This window comes from Enoplosus armatus, chromosome 12, assembly GCF_043641665.1.
Source record: "Enoplosus armatus isolate fEnoArm2 chromosome 12, fEnoArm2.hap1, whole genome shotgun sequence".
NCBI lineage: Eukaryota > Metazoa > Chordata > Actinopteri > Centrarchiformes > Enoplosidae > Enoplosus > Enoplosus armatus.
In genome coordinates, this window is record NC_092191.1 from 10,895,654 (window position 1) to 10,913,666 (window position 18,013).

At 40.6% G+C, this 18,013-nt stretch overlaps 1 protein-coding gene across 6 annotated transcripts in view; it reads right to left on the reverse strand.

Annotated features, from left to right (window-relative positions):
* Window positions 1-18,013, reverse strand: part of kcnma1a (potassium large conductance calcium-activated channel, subfamily M, alpha member 1a) — a 129,166-nt gene that overhangs the window by 56,525 nt on the left and 54,628 nt on the right. For all 6 annotated transcript variants that reach the window (XM_070915985.1, XM_070915988.1, XM_070915987.1 and 3 more), the window contains exons 3-5: window positions 14,175-14,236; window positions 2,830-2,923; window positions 2,064-2,175 (exon numbers count right to left, since the gene is read on the reverse strand). In XM_070915985.1, the coding sequence (XP_070772086.1) occupies window positions 2,064-2,175; window positions 2,830-2,923; window positions 14,175-14,236 (268 nt within the window). The remainder of the gene's footprint in view (window positions 1-2,063; window positions 2,176-2,829; window positions 2,924-14,174; window positions 14,237-18,013) is intronic.

Genomic DNA, 18,013 nt, shown 5'->3' on the forward strand with positions numbered 1-18,013 from the left:
TTAAAAACAAGAACATACACTGCGCGATAGAAGGCAGACCCTTACACATCCCTGAATCTCTGACATTATAGACAGTGTGTGACTAGTTTATGTCATGTAATTAACAAATAATTAAGGTTTACTACAACTTGGGTGTTATTTTCATAGCTTTGGCCATCATTTCTATCAGTTATAATAACATTGTTAAATAACCAGAGTAATTACTGAGAAATTCTACAACGCCGCTACGACACCATGCAAGACTAAAAGACATGAGCAATGAGCAATTATCTAAACTACAGCTGTTCCTTATGATTATTCTCATTAATAATAATGTGCTGATTATTCTTTCTCATTAATCGAGTCCATGTCAAGTCAAAAATGAAAACAATGCTCATCACTGTCTCTCAGTGCAAGGTGATGTCTTCAAAAGCCTTATTTTTGTCCAATCAACCCCCAAACCTATAATAATAATAATATATTCAGCCTACAATTATACAAAACACAGAAAAGCACCAAATCCTTACACTTGAGAATCTAAAACCAGTGGAAATGTGTTGCTTGAAAAATACATGAAATCAATCAATTATAACAATAGTTTGTGATTAATTTTCTGATGATCGATTAATTGACTAATCTTTGCAGCTATAATCTATATTTGATCTTAAATGCAACCTCCGATTTCAAAGTAAAACTAAAATAAGCATGGCCAAAATGTAATGAACCCTGATTGCACATGAAAAATGTGCTCATAAAACTATGGTAAGCATGGTGGGTCAAAGTTGAACAACTTGTCTCGTCATAGCAGGAAAAGCACAGTTGTTACTAATAATAGCGACAAACAGCAAATCAGCATGGACAATACCAGGTGAACCCTGAAACAGAAGATGCTAAATGGAATTCAGTCATCATTCATTTCATTATTTACACCTGTGCTTTTTTCCTACTGTAACATGTCAAAATGTCTTGCATGAAAAAGGCCTATTACTGATAGGAGTGATTGGCTAAAACTACAAAAATAAGACAAATGTTGAAAAAGAAAAGAAAAGAAACAGGATTTTCCTTCAGATGTATCTTAATATGGAAGATGTCTTTTTGAGGTCAACTCCTCCTGCTATATTTGATATCATTCCCTCCCATTCTGACTTATCAGTCTCTGTGGTCCAACTTCATGCTCAGATAAACATTGGATTAGCATTCAGATGAATATCTGAGATGAAATATGGCAACGATATATAGTATTGTATATGGTTAAGTAGAGTAGCAGTGCACCCGAAAAAGAAAACAGCCTCAAAGAAACTCTTTGTACTGCAGTGTAATTCAGGCCACAATACTCTGAACGCACTGAGAAAAGTAGGTCATTACGTAATGCAGGTTAGGGTGTTTTCCAGTCTGCTCATGCAAGAGTGTGTGTGTATGTGTGTGTGTGTGTGTGTGTCTGTGTGTGTCTGTGTGTGTCTGTGTGTGTGTGTGTGTGTACAGTATGTGTGTATGGGGATAACACATGCTCTTGTGTGCGCATTTTTTTGGGTGAGAGTGAATGAGCCCATTAGATGGCAGTTATGGACCGCTGTGAGGTATTCCAGGTGCAACGCCTCAACAGGGCAATTACCAATGAGTCTAAAGCACAAGCACACACACTCACACAAACATACACACACACACACACACACACACACACACACAGAACCAAAGCCCGATTCTGAGTCACTCTCACTCCCATTAGCCCATCCACTCTTCTGTGTCTGTGCTCCCTGAAACATCAGAGGAACCCAGCCCTGTCACATTCAATGATGAGGGAAAGCTGACTGCAGCCCAGAGCAAGAGGGCCTCGGAGACACACTCCCAGTAATGGGGAGACAGAAGGGGGACTAGGAGGCAGAGGGAGAGATAGAGAGTGATAAAAGGAGGGATGACGTGAAGATAAGAGGGCAAAAAAAAGAAATTGAAAAAGAGGAGTTGAGAAAAAAACATGAAAAATGGTGAAAGAAAGCAAGAAAAGACAAGGCTATACAGTGATTTATGAAACGGAGAGTGTCAAAGCAAGAGAGAAAGAAACAGCTAAAAGAGATATGCAGACTTACCAAGCCAGCTTCTGTTTAAGTAGACAGAGACAAACACAGGAGGAACAGTGAAGAAGTCGACCACTGAGTTGACCTCCAGCCAGAACCACAGCTTATCATTGGCTGCTATAAACTGTCAAAAGAAACAGGGATGGCATCCAAAATGACAATTGAGTTTTAATGTTATACAAAACACCACCACAGCCCACCCATTCAAACTGCAAGCTGTGTCTTCCTTTGGCATCGCTGACACACTGTATAGAATGACAAAAGCTTCACCCCACTTGCTGAGTCATGCGAATGGTTGGTGGGGTAAGCGGCTTATGAGTTTATTTATTCATTCATTCTGGATGTCAGGCTTGCGTTTGCACCACTGGAATGCTACTCTGGCATGGCAGCCATGCTAGCAACATTATTACAACAGTGTCACTTTAATCTAAAGGCATGCTCTGTGAGTATTCGTAGGTGCCTTACGTGGCGTTTGCAAGTGTTGTTGGTCGTCTTGTAAAAATATTGCGTCTCAAATGATTACTTTTTTCGAAATTTAATTATTTGAAAATTAAAATTCTTCATCATATAAGGAAAATGTAAAAATTCAACATACTGGGTGCATTCATGAGGTTGAAAACAAGAAGCATGGAAGAACTGTTTGAAGAACTGACGCTGAAGATTTTAATGTATATAACTGTATACATTTATGTCTGTAAATGTATGTCAGTACATGACTGAATGAGTGAGTGCATGCTTGTGTGCATGTGTGAGCATGCCCGCACATGCGCCAACTTACCCGCAGGCCAAAGTAAAGAAGGAAGAAGACGTTGAAGGCCATATCGATCTGTAACGTGAAGTCTTTGTAGAAGTTCTGGCAGGATTCTATAGGACTGGAGAACAGAGAGAGAAAGACAGAGAAAAAAAAAACATTATTACAAGGTTAAACTCTTCCATCTCTCTCCTATCATGAACACAGAGGTGGCGGATATGGGGACTTTGCCATATTTCCATGGTATATGAGCTTTTGCATACCAGTATGACTAGGTATTTGTTTTTGCATCACATCAGACAGAACTCAGCATACATGTAACACAAAAACTTCAGTATCTCATTTTGTTTTTTTAGTAATAAAAGTTATTAATTTAGCCAGAATTTGGTTAAACGAGATATGATCCCATCATCACAATTCGATTCCACCAAAAGACGATGACTTAACACTCACCACCAGAATAATCATCATTTTATGCTATAACTTGCTAAACCTTTTTGGTTTCAGTCATGCATATATGGCCTGATCCTGATCATCACCTTTCCTCGTTCAGCTCATAGGGGTGTTAATCAACCGTTCTATGGTAAAAACAGCCAGCTTGAAGCTGTCAAGGTCAGTGCTGACCAACACTTACCATTTAAACTGACCAATCCTTGCCAGTAAATATGTTTACAGTTACTGAGAACCCTCTGTCTGTGAATGTAAATTAATTTGATCAAAATATGAGATTAAAAACACTTGGTATAAATAATACCAGTTTGAGTTTCACTGACTCCCTGCAATTCCTCCTCTGTGCCCTAGGGGGTCACAGACCAAGATAAAAGACTTTTCTGTGGAGTCAATCACATAAAGATGAAACGGCTGAAAATAAACCGAAATTGGTAGTTAAGAACAGTTGCTTTGATGTGACAGTACATTCAGCATGCATAAATTATTCAGCGTCTGTCAAACACAAATATTCCAACAGATCTTCCCTCATATGACAGAAACTCCACACAGAGACAGAGACTGCTTCGCTCTCTCCATTTAACAGAGTGCAGTAGCTAGTCGGGTGTCTTAAAACAAAAAAAAGGGGGCAGATGATGATAAATGAGTCGTGATCTGTCTCATCTGTCATATAATCCATCTTCATGTTTACCGTGTGATGATCAACCATTAGCTAGTGGGTGCTCTCAACAAAACCAATAATAGGCAGTGTGCCCACACCATTCTTCAGTTGTTCATGGGCCTATAGCATTTTGCTCTCAAGTAATGAGGAAATCCCACTGTGGGAAAAACATGAATATGCATTATGGCTATAGGCAACCTTTGGGAATGTATAGACTGACAAGGGAACACACACACACACACACACACACACACACACACACACACACACACACATACACATACAAGGCTATTACAAGAGTACATAGTCCCATACGTTCAAATTAAACGTTTAAGTATGCATTTGTATGCATGGAGCCCATAGGGGCACAGTGTGAGATCCATAATGAGAACCTCGAGAGGTAAAGAGGAGTGAGGCTTAATCATTTTCCAGTTAACATCAAACATGTTATCACATGATGATCCATTATAATGGATGACTGAGTACAGACATGCCAGAGAAGACTTCTTGTTCCAAAAGGATGATCCAACTTCTAATTCATATGCGTGTGGTCTGTTTCGAGCATGTCCTAAGGACTGATGTGATCTTTAAGATGATGTAAAACCCTAGCTCATATGTCCAAGATGATTAGAATGAGTCTGGTTTATGCAGCAATTGTTTGGAAAAAAAAAAAGAGAGTTAGTTTATTTGGTTAAAAGGCATTTTCTCATACAGTGCCATCAGACTTCGGACAGAGGTTAATTTGTTTCTGACCCTTTGAAGGAGTTAACATTGATCTGTCCTAAATACTCAATTATTTACTCTCCACCGGCATCTCCATGTGATTCTCTAGGCATCAGACCAAACAAGGGTGTTAAAACAAACCTGTCATGAATCATACATACAGCTTACGCATACACCACGTCCCTGCCCTGATTAAATGCAATTTTCTCTCTATATAGTCTGCAGGTTGAGACAGACATCACACACGTGTATACATTACACACCGAAGCTTGTGACCTCACTCCCAAAACTGATCTGAAACCACAACCTAAGCTCACCCTTAAAGACTTTAGTACACACACACACACACACACACACACACACACACACACACACACACACGCTAATACAAATACATTTACAAGCACATGCACACACAGATGGTGCACACTGAAGACACCATTTGGAGTGGTCACTGTGGCACTTCCCCTTGGGCACAGCTCTGGCCTAATTCAGAATAACCGCTCATCTACAGTCACGTGACCCAAAGCATTCTCAATAACACAGAGAGAGCATGGCAGGGGGCTGCGTGGTGCATTGAATTTGTCTTGATTTTGCAGTATAAGATAACACAATGGCTTCACTCGGAGAGCTTTAATTTAGTCAATTCTATAATCATTATATGATAGTAAAGCTTATCATTAACTAAAGTAGTGGGAAGACACATCAGGCAGACCTATGGTTTCTCTCTTAAGCTCAGAAGCACAAGAGGAAATTAAGAGTTCACCAGTAGAGAGGGAGCGGTTCACATAGTCTTTTATTGTGGAGCTGCTGAATGTGTTTTCAACCACATAAAAATAGCAACATGGACTGAAAAGAAAAAAATAAGAATTAATTAGTTCTTGTATATATGGCAAGTCATAATGTTTAACTGTATCATCTGTCTATACAAATAATAAATACGTATTACATACAACTACAGAGAGGCAAAAAGATTGAGCAAATAGACGGAATTAGATCTACTGTATGAGTAGAGCTGTGACTCATCAGCTATACACAGACACCTTAATAGAGAGCCATCCTTTCTCTGCGAATATCAAAGCAAGATTTCCTAAAAATATATTTCTTTAATTTAAAGCTGCACTAATCAATAATTTCATATTGACAATGGGGAAAAAATTACTTTGTGTAATGTGAAAGGTGTCACTCGTGACAAACCCACAGTGAGTTATCGCTCGACGCCGCAGTTCCCCTCAGCTCGACCAAGCATTTTAGCGTCTTTCAGCTCATTGTTTTGGTTTTACAACCCGTAACTTTACAGTTTTAGTAGCGTCTCACTGCTCTCATCATCCTCGTTTCCAGTCACAGCAGGCAGTAGTTTTCTATAAATCCCACTGTACTATCCCTGCCCAGCACCCAGCCACTCCCGGTGAACATGGCGGAGCATTTAGCTGCTAAAGACCCAGATATTTCCCATACGAGTTGGTGAAGACCAAAACAGAACCACAAAAATACTTCATTAGGTGGCCAGAAAAATGACTACAAACAAATGCTAATGTTGCTCCAGGTCTGCTGGATGTGTAAAAAAGCAACTTTAAAAGGTGATAATGCTGTATGTCAACGTTGTGTTCAGTTTGATGTGCTGCCACCAAGTGGCCAAAAAATCAATTAATGCAGGTTTAAATTTAAATATTTCAAAATGTTTGATTTTTGTCTAATCATACATAATTCAATACATCAACAACAATGGCATAAATTCAGTCCAGCGCCAACGTTCAGTGTCACTACAGGACCTAATGTGTCTAGTGTGAATGTTACTGTGTGACACATCCATCTTTCACACTGATGACCAGAGTTTGCGTCCAATCTGACTATAGTTCACTCATCACCTCACTGGTATAGTCTGAACAAAAACTGGGAATTATAAGCTCCTCAAATGTGTTATATATAGCAGGGCCCTTGTATTTACACTGTATGGGTGTTTATAGTGTCCCACCATCTGCGTCACTTTCCTACACAAAGAGCATGTAAGACAAGACAAAATCCTGATTCCTGCTTTCAATGTCACTTCACACTTCACAATCACAAGGGATTCCTTGCCACACGCTGACAGTGTCCTGCAGAAAATAGATCTGCCCACCACAGTTCTTATTACTCCTTAAGCCCTGGCACAGCCTGGGGTTACACCATCCTGCCTGACAGGAAGAGGAGAGAGAGAGGAAGAGGAGGGAGGGAGAGAGGGGGGGAGGGTTGGCAGCAAGACACTGGGAGATGAAAGAGACAGGGAGAGAAGAGAAGTAGTGACAGTAAGAGGGAGAGGAAGAGGGGAAGATGTGAAAGCGACGGAGTGAAAAGGGAGGGGGACCAGGCTCCCAGAGGTACTGAAGACAATTTGTCTCATATATATATAGCACACAATGCTAGTTTTAGGCCACATGGAAATTGCCTGGAGATTCCTGAGCTTCTGTGATAAACTCTAGTCTTCTTATGTTTGATTTGGTGAATGCCTGCACATCACTAGTCCTTCTCTACACCACTCTCATTATTAGCAAACCTGGCAACAACATACACACATGTACACACACTTACATGCAGACACACATGAGAACAGTGATCGCCTGAGGGAAGGCCGCAGAGCATGTAAGTCTATTTCAGGACATAAAATGTTTCCCCACGCTAACCTCCCCTGACCAGGAACTCTGCCTCTGGAAAACGCAACCAGAGAGGTAAAACTCATTTGTGCACAAGGGCAAAGGAGTATGTTGATGATGATGTTCTAAAAATAGTCTTAAACACCTTCAGTCAGTCAGCAGGAGCCAGCCCTCCGTTTGCCTGCACACGACCTTGGCTAGCTGCAGGAGCAACAGCAAGGTTGCCCCCCGAGAAAACAATAACAACAACACACTGCTGCCGGCTTGACTAATGCTCACAGCGACAATCTGAGTCATTCTTCATATCTCACAAATGTCTTGCTGCTCTAGTAAGCTCATAAGCATCTTGGAATGTAGTTAGAGATTCATAGTCTCACTTGTTAGTATTCACCCCATACAATCAACATACAACCCAAACAGAAAGATATGCATTTAGAATGTGATTTGAGCACAGCAACTGAGTGTCTGGCTTACATGCAGTATTTCTCCTGAGGGTAGTGCATGTATGTGAAAGGGACACAGCAGGGAGGGGTCTGTGAAGCTGAAACAAGGCCAGGTTAGAACTTAAATGATTGATTTAGGTCAAGGCACCATTACTAAAATAAGAAATACTTAACACCTAGAAGGGCAATGGACAAATAAAACCTCCCCAGGGGAGGCTACAAATAGGTAACTCCATTTTTTCATCTGAATGCAAATGACTTGCATCCCTCTTCAAGCATTTCCTCTACAAAGACATTATTTATTTTAGAGTCTAAAGGGGTAGTTTGTGAGTGAAAACAGCACAACTTCATACAGTATGCTCAACAATGCAATCAAACTGGAATGAGATGTTTGAAAAGTAAGGACAGCAATGTGAAAATAAATTCTACATCTTTGCAAGAAAGAAATGACACTTGCACTAGTTTATTGTTAATTTATTCAGAAGCCAGTGCTACAGTACAATAGCTAAACTACACACATCACATCACTCCTCTCTTAAACACAAACCAATTAGGAGATAAAAGCTGTGGTTATGTGCCATACGCAAAAAGAGAAAGTCCTTATCAGCACACTGATTAACGTTGTCAAGCGAATGAAGTTGGTGGTGCTAGGTTTTGTTCTAATTCCAGGTCATTTAATCAGTGTATTTAGACCTCCTCATGTAAAATAACCCCCAATCAGCACAAAAACACATTTACAAATTGTACTCATTAAGTAATTATAACAACTCCTCCTAATCCCCTTACAAAAAGAAATGTATCCCTCAGGACTCAAACTGTTTAGATTTCAAATCATTCATTTATTCTACAGCAAAATTACTTTAATTTTCATTCCTATCTAAATATAATAACTGCATTTTAAAGTTTTTGATGTCATCACAGCACTGGGAAATTAAAAGTTAAACTAAATTATTTGAAATTGAACGTAATGATCGAAGACTAATCAGTATTTTAAGGGTGTCATTTTTCACAACATGTTTGGTGATGTCAAAAGGACTCAAGTGCATTTCCTCTTTTGGATCAATTTGCTTTGACTGTTGTGAAAGCTGTAATTTGAACTCTAGCAGGTCTTGGTCAGCTTCAAACTTTCTCGTTTGAGGTATAAATGCAAACTCAACAAACAGCAAAATTGTATGATACAGTAGATATGTGATTTTAACAAATATTCAAAAGCTAAACTACTATTAAATTAGCATTAACCATGCACTGATCATAGGAACTGTAAACAAAGCAATTTGCGATCTATATAATTATGCAAAATCATTTGATGCCCATTAGTCCTGCTGTTTCTAGATGTTCATGAGTGTCCAGTTGCAGTTTCAAATAATAATAATAAAGTCAATCTTTTATAAATCGAAAGTGGTATAAATTCACTCAGGAGAATTTGGTAACAATTGTCATACAATGACGTCACTTTTTTATGGCTAAAAAGAAACAAAGTCACTTAAATCATTTCAGTTTCATCTGGGGTTAACTGAATGTTTTGAGGGTGCCTCATGCTGTGTTCGTGCTGTGGTCTAAAAATAGCCCTTCCGCTCGGCATTGAGGGATATGAGGCCACTGCAACAGCAAATGGCCTTTATATTGCCATGGTGACTTTGACAAACAAAGAGGTTGGACCAAAAAATATCAAATTGCAGAACAACTTGGCTAATGTGTCCGGTAATATCTTTCATTAGACTTCAATTAGTGTTTCACACACTGAATCTACATACGTACCAGATAGAGTGACAGCCAGGTTAATAATATTTAAGGGCTAACATGTTATACTATCACACTTATGTACAACTTCACCACATGTGAGGACTCCAAACCGTTCTCAGCTCACTCTCAGATATCAAAAGCAATTAAAAAGCTTAATTTTTGCAGTCTACAGGGAGAGGCTCATCATAAAACAGCGCTGTGATGTTCCATAACACTCACGAAAGCTCATTATCTATGAGTGTGATGTTGACATTTCATATTCATTCTTTTTTCGGAGCAAATGTTGATAATAACTCACTCGTTTAGACGAAGAAAATCTCCCTTAAAGTGTGGAGGAAAGTAATAAAATGGAGGGATTTTAGAAAATTGCTGGATATTTGATTTTAAGATGAGTCATTTCTCACTGCCACACTTTGTGGATTTAAATCGGAAGCCACCCGGGAATGGTGTCAACTACGAATGAAGTCTTCTCATGGTTACACAGCCTTCTCTGATCCACGCGGAGACTCAGGTACTCCGTCCAGACCTAACACCCCATGAAGGAGAGGTCCTTATATAGGTTACCCTTTATCATCACAAAGTCTGCCAAGCTTGTCTCACTGCTCAGCCATATTTCTCACCTTACCCAATTAATTAGTAATTAGGCACTGTTTCTTTTTTCAGTGCTGACATTGATCGCACACTAATGATAGAGTTACGGGCACAGGCTGCTGCTTATGAGGCCTCTTCGACAGAGACAAAATTGTGTTTTTGCGTGTGTCTATACATGCGCGTGCTTCTTCAAGTTAACGTGACTATGCAAGCGTGTGCATGTAATAGTCTGTATGTGTGACAGGGAGGGACCGAGAGAGGAGAGAAATAGAAACAGAAGTGGAGCAGGAACAAGGGCATCCCTTTAAGAGCAGCCTGCAGAGACTTTGTCCTACATTCCTCTTTATTTTGTTTCATGGGAGCACAGAGGAGGAAAAAGTAGGGATGAAGGATGAGGGATGAGCCAAGGTATTAAAGCAGATTCAGATGTGGGCGGGAGAGGACGCAGTATCCTCCCATTGAAAATATCACCAAAATAGCATCAGTTTGGCAAGTGAAGTCTGCTGCAGAGGAATAGACAATCCACTGTCTTATCATACATTATTATGTGTCGCACAGAACTGTGGTAAACATCCACTTTGTCTAAACAAACAGACGGACGGTCATCCTCAGCGGAGCTACATATTCATTCCTATTCATTCAAAAAAACAGTCCTCTTAACAACAACATGGTTGCCAAGTCAATGACTAGTAAGCTCTGTGCTCAACTGGGAGGGCAGCCAATTAACAATTCCCTCCTTTCAAACTCTTGTCTACCTGCTTCCATAGAAGGCTTTCCTGTGTTTTTCTGTGGATCTTTGCTGCAGGATATTGGCCAACAGAGCTCCTGCTAGGAAAGCCCCACCTGTCGAAAGCCAGAAGCAAAAAAGCTCCTGGGAGACTGGTGCCTGGCCACCAGAAAGGTACGTCTTCTTCAGCATGTGTGTGTGTCCTTGCCCCAAGGGGCTACCCTGCTTCACTGAAGTAGACATAAAAGCCCATCGTGCAGCTCCCGCCTCCCAAGGTCCAACCCACATGCACTTATTTCACCACGTCTCTTTTCGCTGTTACCACAGGGACTCAACGATAATCCTTCCCATTACTGTTGCCTTTTTCACAGACGATTTCAGAATGATGTTCACTTCATCTGATGGCCAAAACGGCAGTTTGGAAGAGAAGGGGGAAAGTAAACCTGAATAGTTAATGAGTCTGTATCATAAGAATATTTGGCAGAGTAATTACTACCATTAAAAGGGTGACCTATAAATCTGCGCTCATCGATATCCTCAGTCTTTAACATTTAGTGGCAAGGAAGCTAAATGGAGAGAAGGTCATCTTTAGAGCATTTTTAGCATTTGAGTGTGGGGGTATGAATGTGAGTCAGATCATTTATGCATGCAGAGTATGCCCCTCTTACATGACGAACATGCACATGCAATCCCACACACAAGGTGATAATCAGAGGAAGAGTACATGTCAATATTTGTGTCGTTGAGCAGAAGGGTCTCGGAGACAATGGACTTCACAAATGCAAAAACAGAGAACCTTTTTAGTTTAAGAGATGCAGCCCCATGTTCTGTGTTAGCTTTGCTGTTAGACAATAGCACTGTTTACAGCTGTTGGCAGCTAGTGTGGACACAACATGTCATTCTCACAATGATAATTGGGAATCATTTGTCCTTTATGACCCATATGACGCATCTTGGATTATTTTGAGGTTGGTCATTAGATATTACGTCAGATTGTGGCAGAGACAAAAATGGATCTTTCTCAATAGACAATTGAGGCAGATTTAGTGTCATGTCGGCTATATGACGTGTAACAATGGGTGTAGAGCACATAAGAGACTCTAGCAGTTGTGAGTAAAGTATAGCTATAACACAAGCCTGGCACTGTTTAGGATGTCAAAGCCCCCAGAGTCAGCTGAACCTGCTCTGGGTTGATCAGTAGTCCCCCTGAGAGGATGTGCACACTCAAGCGACAAGCTTGAGCTAATCACGATGATGAGGGTAGAGAGGGCCTTAGTTTAATGGGAGCACAGAGAGATCAGGGCAATGCATCAGGGAAGCCGACTCACACCGAAATATACTCAAAGTGCACTGTAACATACAAGATACAATGAGGAAATATGAGAGAAACAGCAGCTTTGCAGCAAAACCAAAGACTGCTTTAACTATTCTCCAGTTTTTGCCCTGCGGGTTGGATGTTATGGCAGGGTACTATTCTGCAAACCTTCCTCCTTTGTTGTCTAGTGGATAGCTTATCAGTGTTTGCATATATGTCAGGGAGGCATGCTCAAGTGTCATGGTGATCATGAGTCATTCTAGACCACATTTAAAGGCATCTCTTACAGATGGATTAGAACCTTTCCATAAGTGAAGTGCACAATGCTGCGTAACATATAAAATATGTATGTACAGTATTGTTGATACAATGTTCCAGTGCTTCCCAGTCAGGTAACTCAGGTGATTAGCATCCCTAACAGGAACATTACAGCATGGTGCAAGCTATCATTCACCTTGATGACATATTGGAGGTTTAATTTCACCCTAACTGCAGTAAGTGCCTGTTGTCTGTACTCCACCAGTTCTCTGTAGCTGCTATTTGCAAAAGATTTGATTGATTCTCTGATTATTGACATGACCGATTATTGATTGAGGACATAATTTTGCATCCCTAGTCATCATATGACTATTAAAGCAGATTATACACATTTAAAAGGAGAAAAATGTGTCTCTTGATCCCCTTTTTTTGCAAAAAAAAATATCCCAGAGAGCGAGAGAGGGATATATATAAAGAGAGATAGAGATGTAAACGTTTTTGTCCTGGGGTTAAAATGGGTGACTGGATTCATGCCAGGAATAATTACCCACTGGTGTTAAGATGAAACTCTACAAGATAGATTTTGGTTGCATTTTAAATTTACTTATTTAGATAATTTTACATCTCTATCTCTGTTTTAGACTCTCAGTTCCCTCAGTGAAATAATTTCAAAGTTCAGATATTGTGTGAAAACAAACTACAGGAAGGTGTAGCTATTACTTAAAGAATAAAATGCTGCACAACAGCCAACAGAGGAACAAGTATGATGAAACAGCACCAGACAGGTCAATATGTTATGGTCCCATTGCAATCAATATACCATCACCACAGGCACTACAGTAAATATTTGAGGCTTTATTTTGGTAAATCAATAGTGCATGAAATACTGTAAAGTGCAGTCAAAGGCACACAGAGTTAGTGTACAGGGCATGGCAACACATCTTTGATTATTTCATTGCCAGAGGCACATGCAATAACTTCAACATAACTGGAAACAATTAGTCACCTCTTTTGCTTTAATTTTAAATCAATGCACTCTGAGCCATGATACTCTGAAAATGAGGGGGACGTCAGCTACAGAAGCTTCTGCTACCTGAAGTCAGGAGGTGCAGAATTGCCATCAGCAGACATACAGTATAAAGTAGCAAAGTAGTAGTTAGGCTGAGACAAATGTTTTTCACTGCCCTTGTTAGCAGATCTTAATTCTTACCTGATAATGCAGCAACTCGCTGCTATGGATGACTATGGGACTCACTGCCAAAGCTAATGAGTTAATATCCCAAACTGTACCTTTAAAAGGGATCGTTTGGGATTTTTAGAAATGATTTAAGTCTGGATGGTGTGAAAGTAGCTGCAGTGGTTATCGGAGAGATGCCAGGCCTGCAATCTGTCTCTGGGTGACTGCCAGCCAGTGATATGCATAAACTGACAATACACACACTCACTTACTCACACGTAGAACAAGCTCCACAACACATACTGTACAATATCTGCCTGTCTCTGTTACCATGGAAACTAACAGGCTTCCCATTGAATAATCCTCAGATGCAGATGTGTGTGTGTGTGTGTGTGTGTGTGTGTGTGTGCGTACTGTATGTGTGTACATCACTGCTTGTGAGTGCTTGTGGGGGTGTGAATATAAGTGCATTTGCATTTCAGAGATCGAAGTATGCGGAGATGAGTAAGGATACATGTGCACCTACCATTCAGATACAGTGTGTTGACCAAAGTAAATGCATGAAACATATACATGCCATTTTCATCAGTATAGCTGCTGGAGTATGTGTGAAATTTCAACTTATTTCGGAAGAAATCATATGAAATTGACACTTACTCTGAGGAATCTATAAAGTATATTCCAAGGGCCCCGATGCTGAGCGCAAAGACTAACACCACCTGAGGAGAGAAAGACACAGACGAAAGAGAAATTACTTTCATGCACAGAGCAGCAAAAGTCTTCCAACTCTGCTCATTAATGCATTCTGTAGTAAACAAAGTCGACACAATACACAACACTAGTTACAGTATCTGTAATTAAACAGTGACTTGCCTCCTGCAGGTTGCAAAATGGTGGACATTTGTAAAAAGCATGTGCTGAATAATGAATGTCAGCAAATACAGCCTATTGAATACAGACAGAGTGAAGTCATGGAAGCAGAGAAAGGACACACATTTGTAAGCTAAACTGTAAAGAAGAGCAGCGACAATGTGTGTAGGAGGTGTTGAGAGGAAGTGCAGAGAGAGGACCACAGTTATCAAATGTTGACATGCACTCCTCACCTACTACTCTGAGTCAGTGCTTGCATTGTGGGAGATTGTGACCTTGCTGAACCGTGGTCTGTATAATGTTTCAGTGACTATATACAACTGGTAAGGTATTATTTGGATCCCCATTAGCTTCCACAAAGTGGTCGCTAGTCTTCCTGGGGTCCACACAAAAACAATAACAATGTAAACAAACAACAATTAAAAAATCTAACCCTAACCCACCACCAGATGACCAGAGTTCACTTGTATTTTATCTTTTCAAAAAGTGTGGTGTATTATTCCAAATTACATTTTGCATGAATAACAGAATAAAAGATTTTAATTTAGCCTCCACAGTCAGCCATGATAATCGTTTGTGCATCTCAAACACATTAATAAAGAAAGAATGATGAAGAACTAATCTGGCTGCGCTGTTCTGTGCAATTTGAAGTTTTATTAGATGTTTCTCAGCAGCACTTGGCCAAATCACTGGGCAGGACAACGTTAATCATAACAGAAGAACGAACATATGTAGAACATTTCTTTGAAATTGAAATGCCCTTTCCCATCATAGATTGGATCAGACCAACACCCAGTAATTTGGTCTTAGTGACCTGCTCAACTGATATCCCCACCTATAGATAAGTTGAGTGCAGTGGCGTTAGCAAGAGCATTCCTACTAAGAAATAAAATACATTGCAATACAATACAAAACGTTTCTACTTTACGTTTAATATCAAAATGTGTCATAATAACCCCCTCCAGCAAACTGCAGTTGCAAACATCACCACCATCATCATCACCACTGTCATCGTAGTCATCCTCTTCACAACAGCTGACCAATGTAGCTGTGCACAATAGTTCCTCCCCTGCGATCTTTTCTCCCATTCAGCCATCTCACAATAGGAGCCCACTGTCCCTGCTGATTGTGCCATTCATTATTGATGATGGGAGCTTGATTACTTTCATCTGATGGTCCTTTGGATTGATCCAATGCATTGTGACTGAGGTATTAAGTAAACACCCCTATACCCTTGCATTTTTAATAGTCTGCCGCTTGAATGGAGGACGATGGCAATCCTTGTGCAGGGCCGGAATAACCTTACAAGCCAAAGACATCAATGATGCTCCACACAAAAGGAGATGCAAGCTCCTTCAAGCTGAAACTCTAAGATAAGATCAGGCGTTTTGAATGAAAAGCAGTCCATTGGTCTGATCAGGAAAGGAAGCAGTTGAAGCGCATTATCTGATCCAAACATAGTCCTGTTGTCTATAAAGGAATTCAAATATGAGTTTATCCCACAAGATGGCATAGTATGTTAAAAGTGAGTTTGTGTTTTGCAGTTGCAAAGTGAACAAGCAGTTGAATGTTAAAGGGGAACTCCACCGATTTTACACACCAAAGTCTGTTTACAGTAGAGTACTACTACATATGTCTTAAGAGTTGCATAAAGCCTTTTGTGGTTTCAGAGGGAGCTGCACGTAGTCTGATATATTCAGTGTCAGTTTAGTTTGAAGAGTTTGAAAAGGAAAAAAAGCTGACCTCTGTAGCCCGTTCCTCATCTCGGCTTAAGGCTGGCGGCTGGAAGCAACATTACACTACTAGCATAACACACCCAGATGTCCAACTGAACTGTCGGTGGTCGATGTTGCATTGTGGTTAATGCAGGCACCAGATTTTGGTGTTGGAATAAAAAAGATGGTGGTTTTGCTGCATCGACTTTGAAATATTTTTAAAACTGTCCATCACGAGAGTGGACATCAGCAAGTCTAAGGAAACTTGACTACAGACGAAAGACGACTTTGTCTGTGAGTCAGCTGCATTTATACACATTCGGCACATATAGATGCATATACTGACATTTCCTTGGAGCTAGTTTGTGCTTCTACTGTTCGTGGAAGTAGCAGGGTCATAGGGGTCAAGAAAGAGAAAGGGGCAGAGAGAAGTACGACTAAGCAATGGTTGGTTTCTGAAAAGCTGAACAGTGAACAGCCAGCGATGAGCTGAGGAGATAAGAAGCGCCGTCATCTTATACTGACCCAGTTATTCAGCTGTGAAAGCCAGTCACCCCTCCATCCCCCCCCCCCACCCTTTCTCCCTCTCTCACACACTCTCTCTCTCCACACAATGTCTATGAGGGCTAGCTGTCGACCTCAAACCCACAATTTACCGAAGACAACCAACCGAGCAACCGCCACTGCAAATCAGGACCAGTGTAACACTCGGGGGAAACCTACAAGAATGGAAATGGCAGAGGGGCATTCCCTCCACCCACAAAAGAAAGAGAGAAATTAAAAAAAGAAACTCAGAAGAAGGACAGCTAAGTGTAGCTGTTGCTGCAGCTGTAATAGTAGTAAATTACTTAATGCGCGGCTTGAGTGAGTCACATTTTGCTAGCAACAAACTGGAATATGCCGGTATCATGTTATAGGAGCAGCATTCAAACGTGATGTCTACGGTTTTTTCTTTAATAGCTGTGTAGGTTTTCATTGGTGTATCCCTTTCTATATTTAAAGTGCAAAGCTCAATCTGTCAGATGTTTTCCGAGGTGCACTTTAGCAGGCATACTGGAAGACTGGAAGTGTAAAAGAGGGCAGCAAGAAATCGTGTGCGCACTTCAATGTGTGCAGGTTTCATGTTCCAGCACTACAAGTGGGCTAGAGGTGGCAGCTCTCACATGACACCATCAGAACTGTTAACACATAATAACGCTGACTTACATGCATAAACACACGTGCGACTCTGATGCTCTCAGTTTATTTGGCGGTCTAAAGAATTTCAAGAGCTCATCAAGGCTTGCCTATGGAAGCAATACGAAGTGCCCTAAAACTCAGCCAGAATTTCACACAAGACTTCCTCCTCCTACAGGCATCCTCTAATGACTTCCCCTGTCCCTTAAGTGCACCCTGTGACAGGGAGAGAGCAGAGTCTTACAAACAGGTGATGTGGGCTGACAACATACGGAATAATCGCTTCACATTAAGGCCAACTACCCAGGTCAAGAGAGCGGTGACTCAAAGCCCCCGGTCTCCCATGCATTTCAGTTCAAATTTATAAGGATGGAGGACAGAGTTTTAGAGAGGGCTGAAGATGCTCCCTTCTGTATACACACCTGGACACAGAGGATGGCAGTGGGTAAGGGCTGTCCTGCTCATAGAGGGATGAGCTGTGTCATTCTGGAAGACAGTTTAAAATAGTCCAATATTTCATAGATATTTATGAGATGATAAAGGGATACCCACCTTGGTATACATTACAAAATTGGGCTTCTTTATATAATAAAATAATTATAGTGGAATTGTCTCCCCAGCTGACACACAGAACCAACTTTCCCTCTACTAGTAAATGCACAGCATCAACGACACCTTATTGGCAAGTTGTTTTTGTTCTATGTAAGTAAAGCAATTGCCTTACTTCCTGTATAA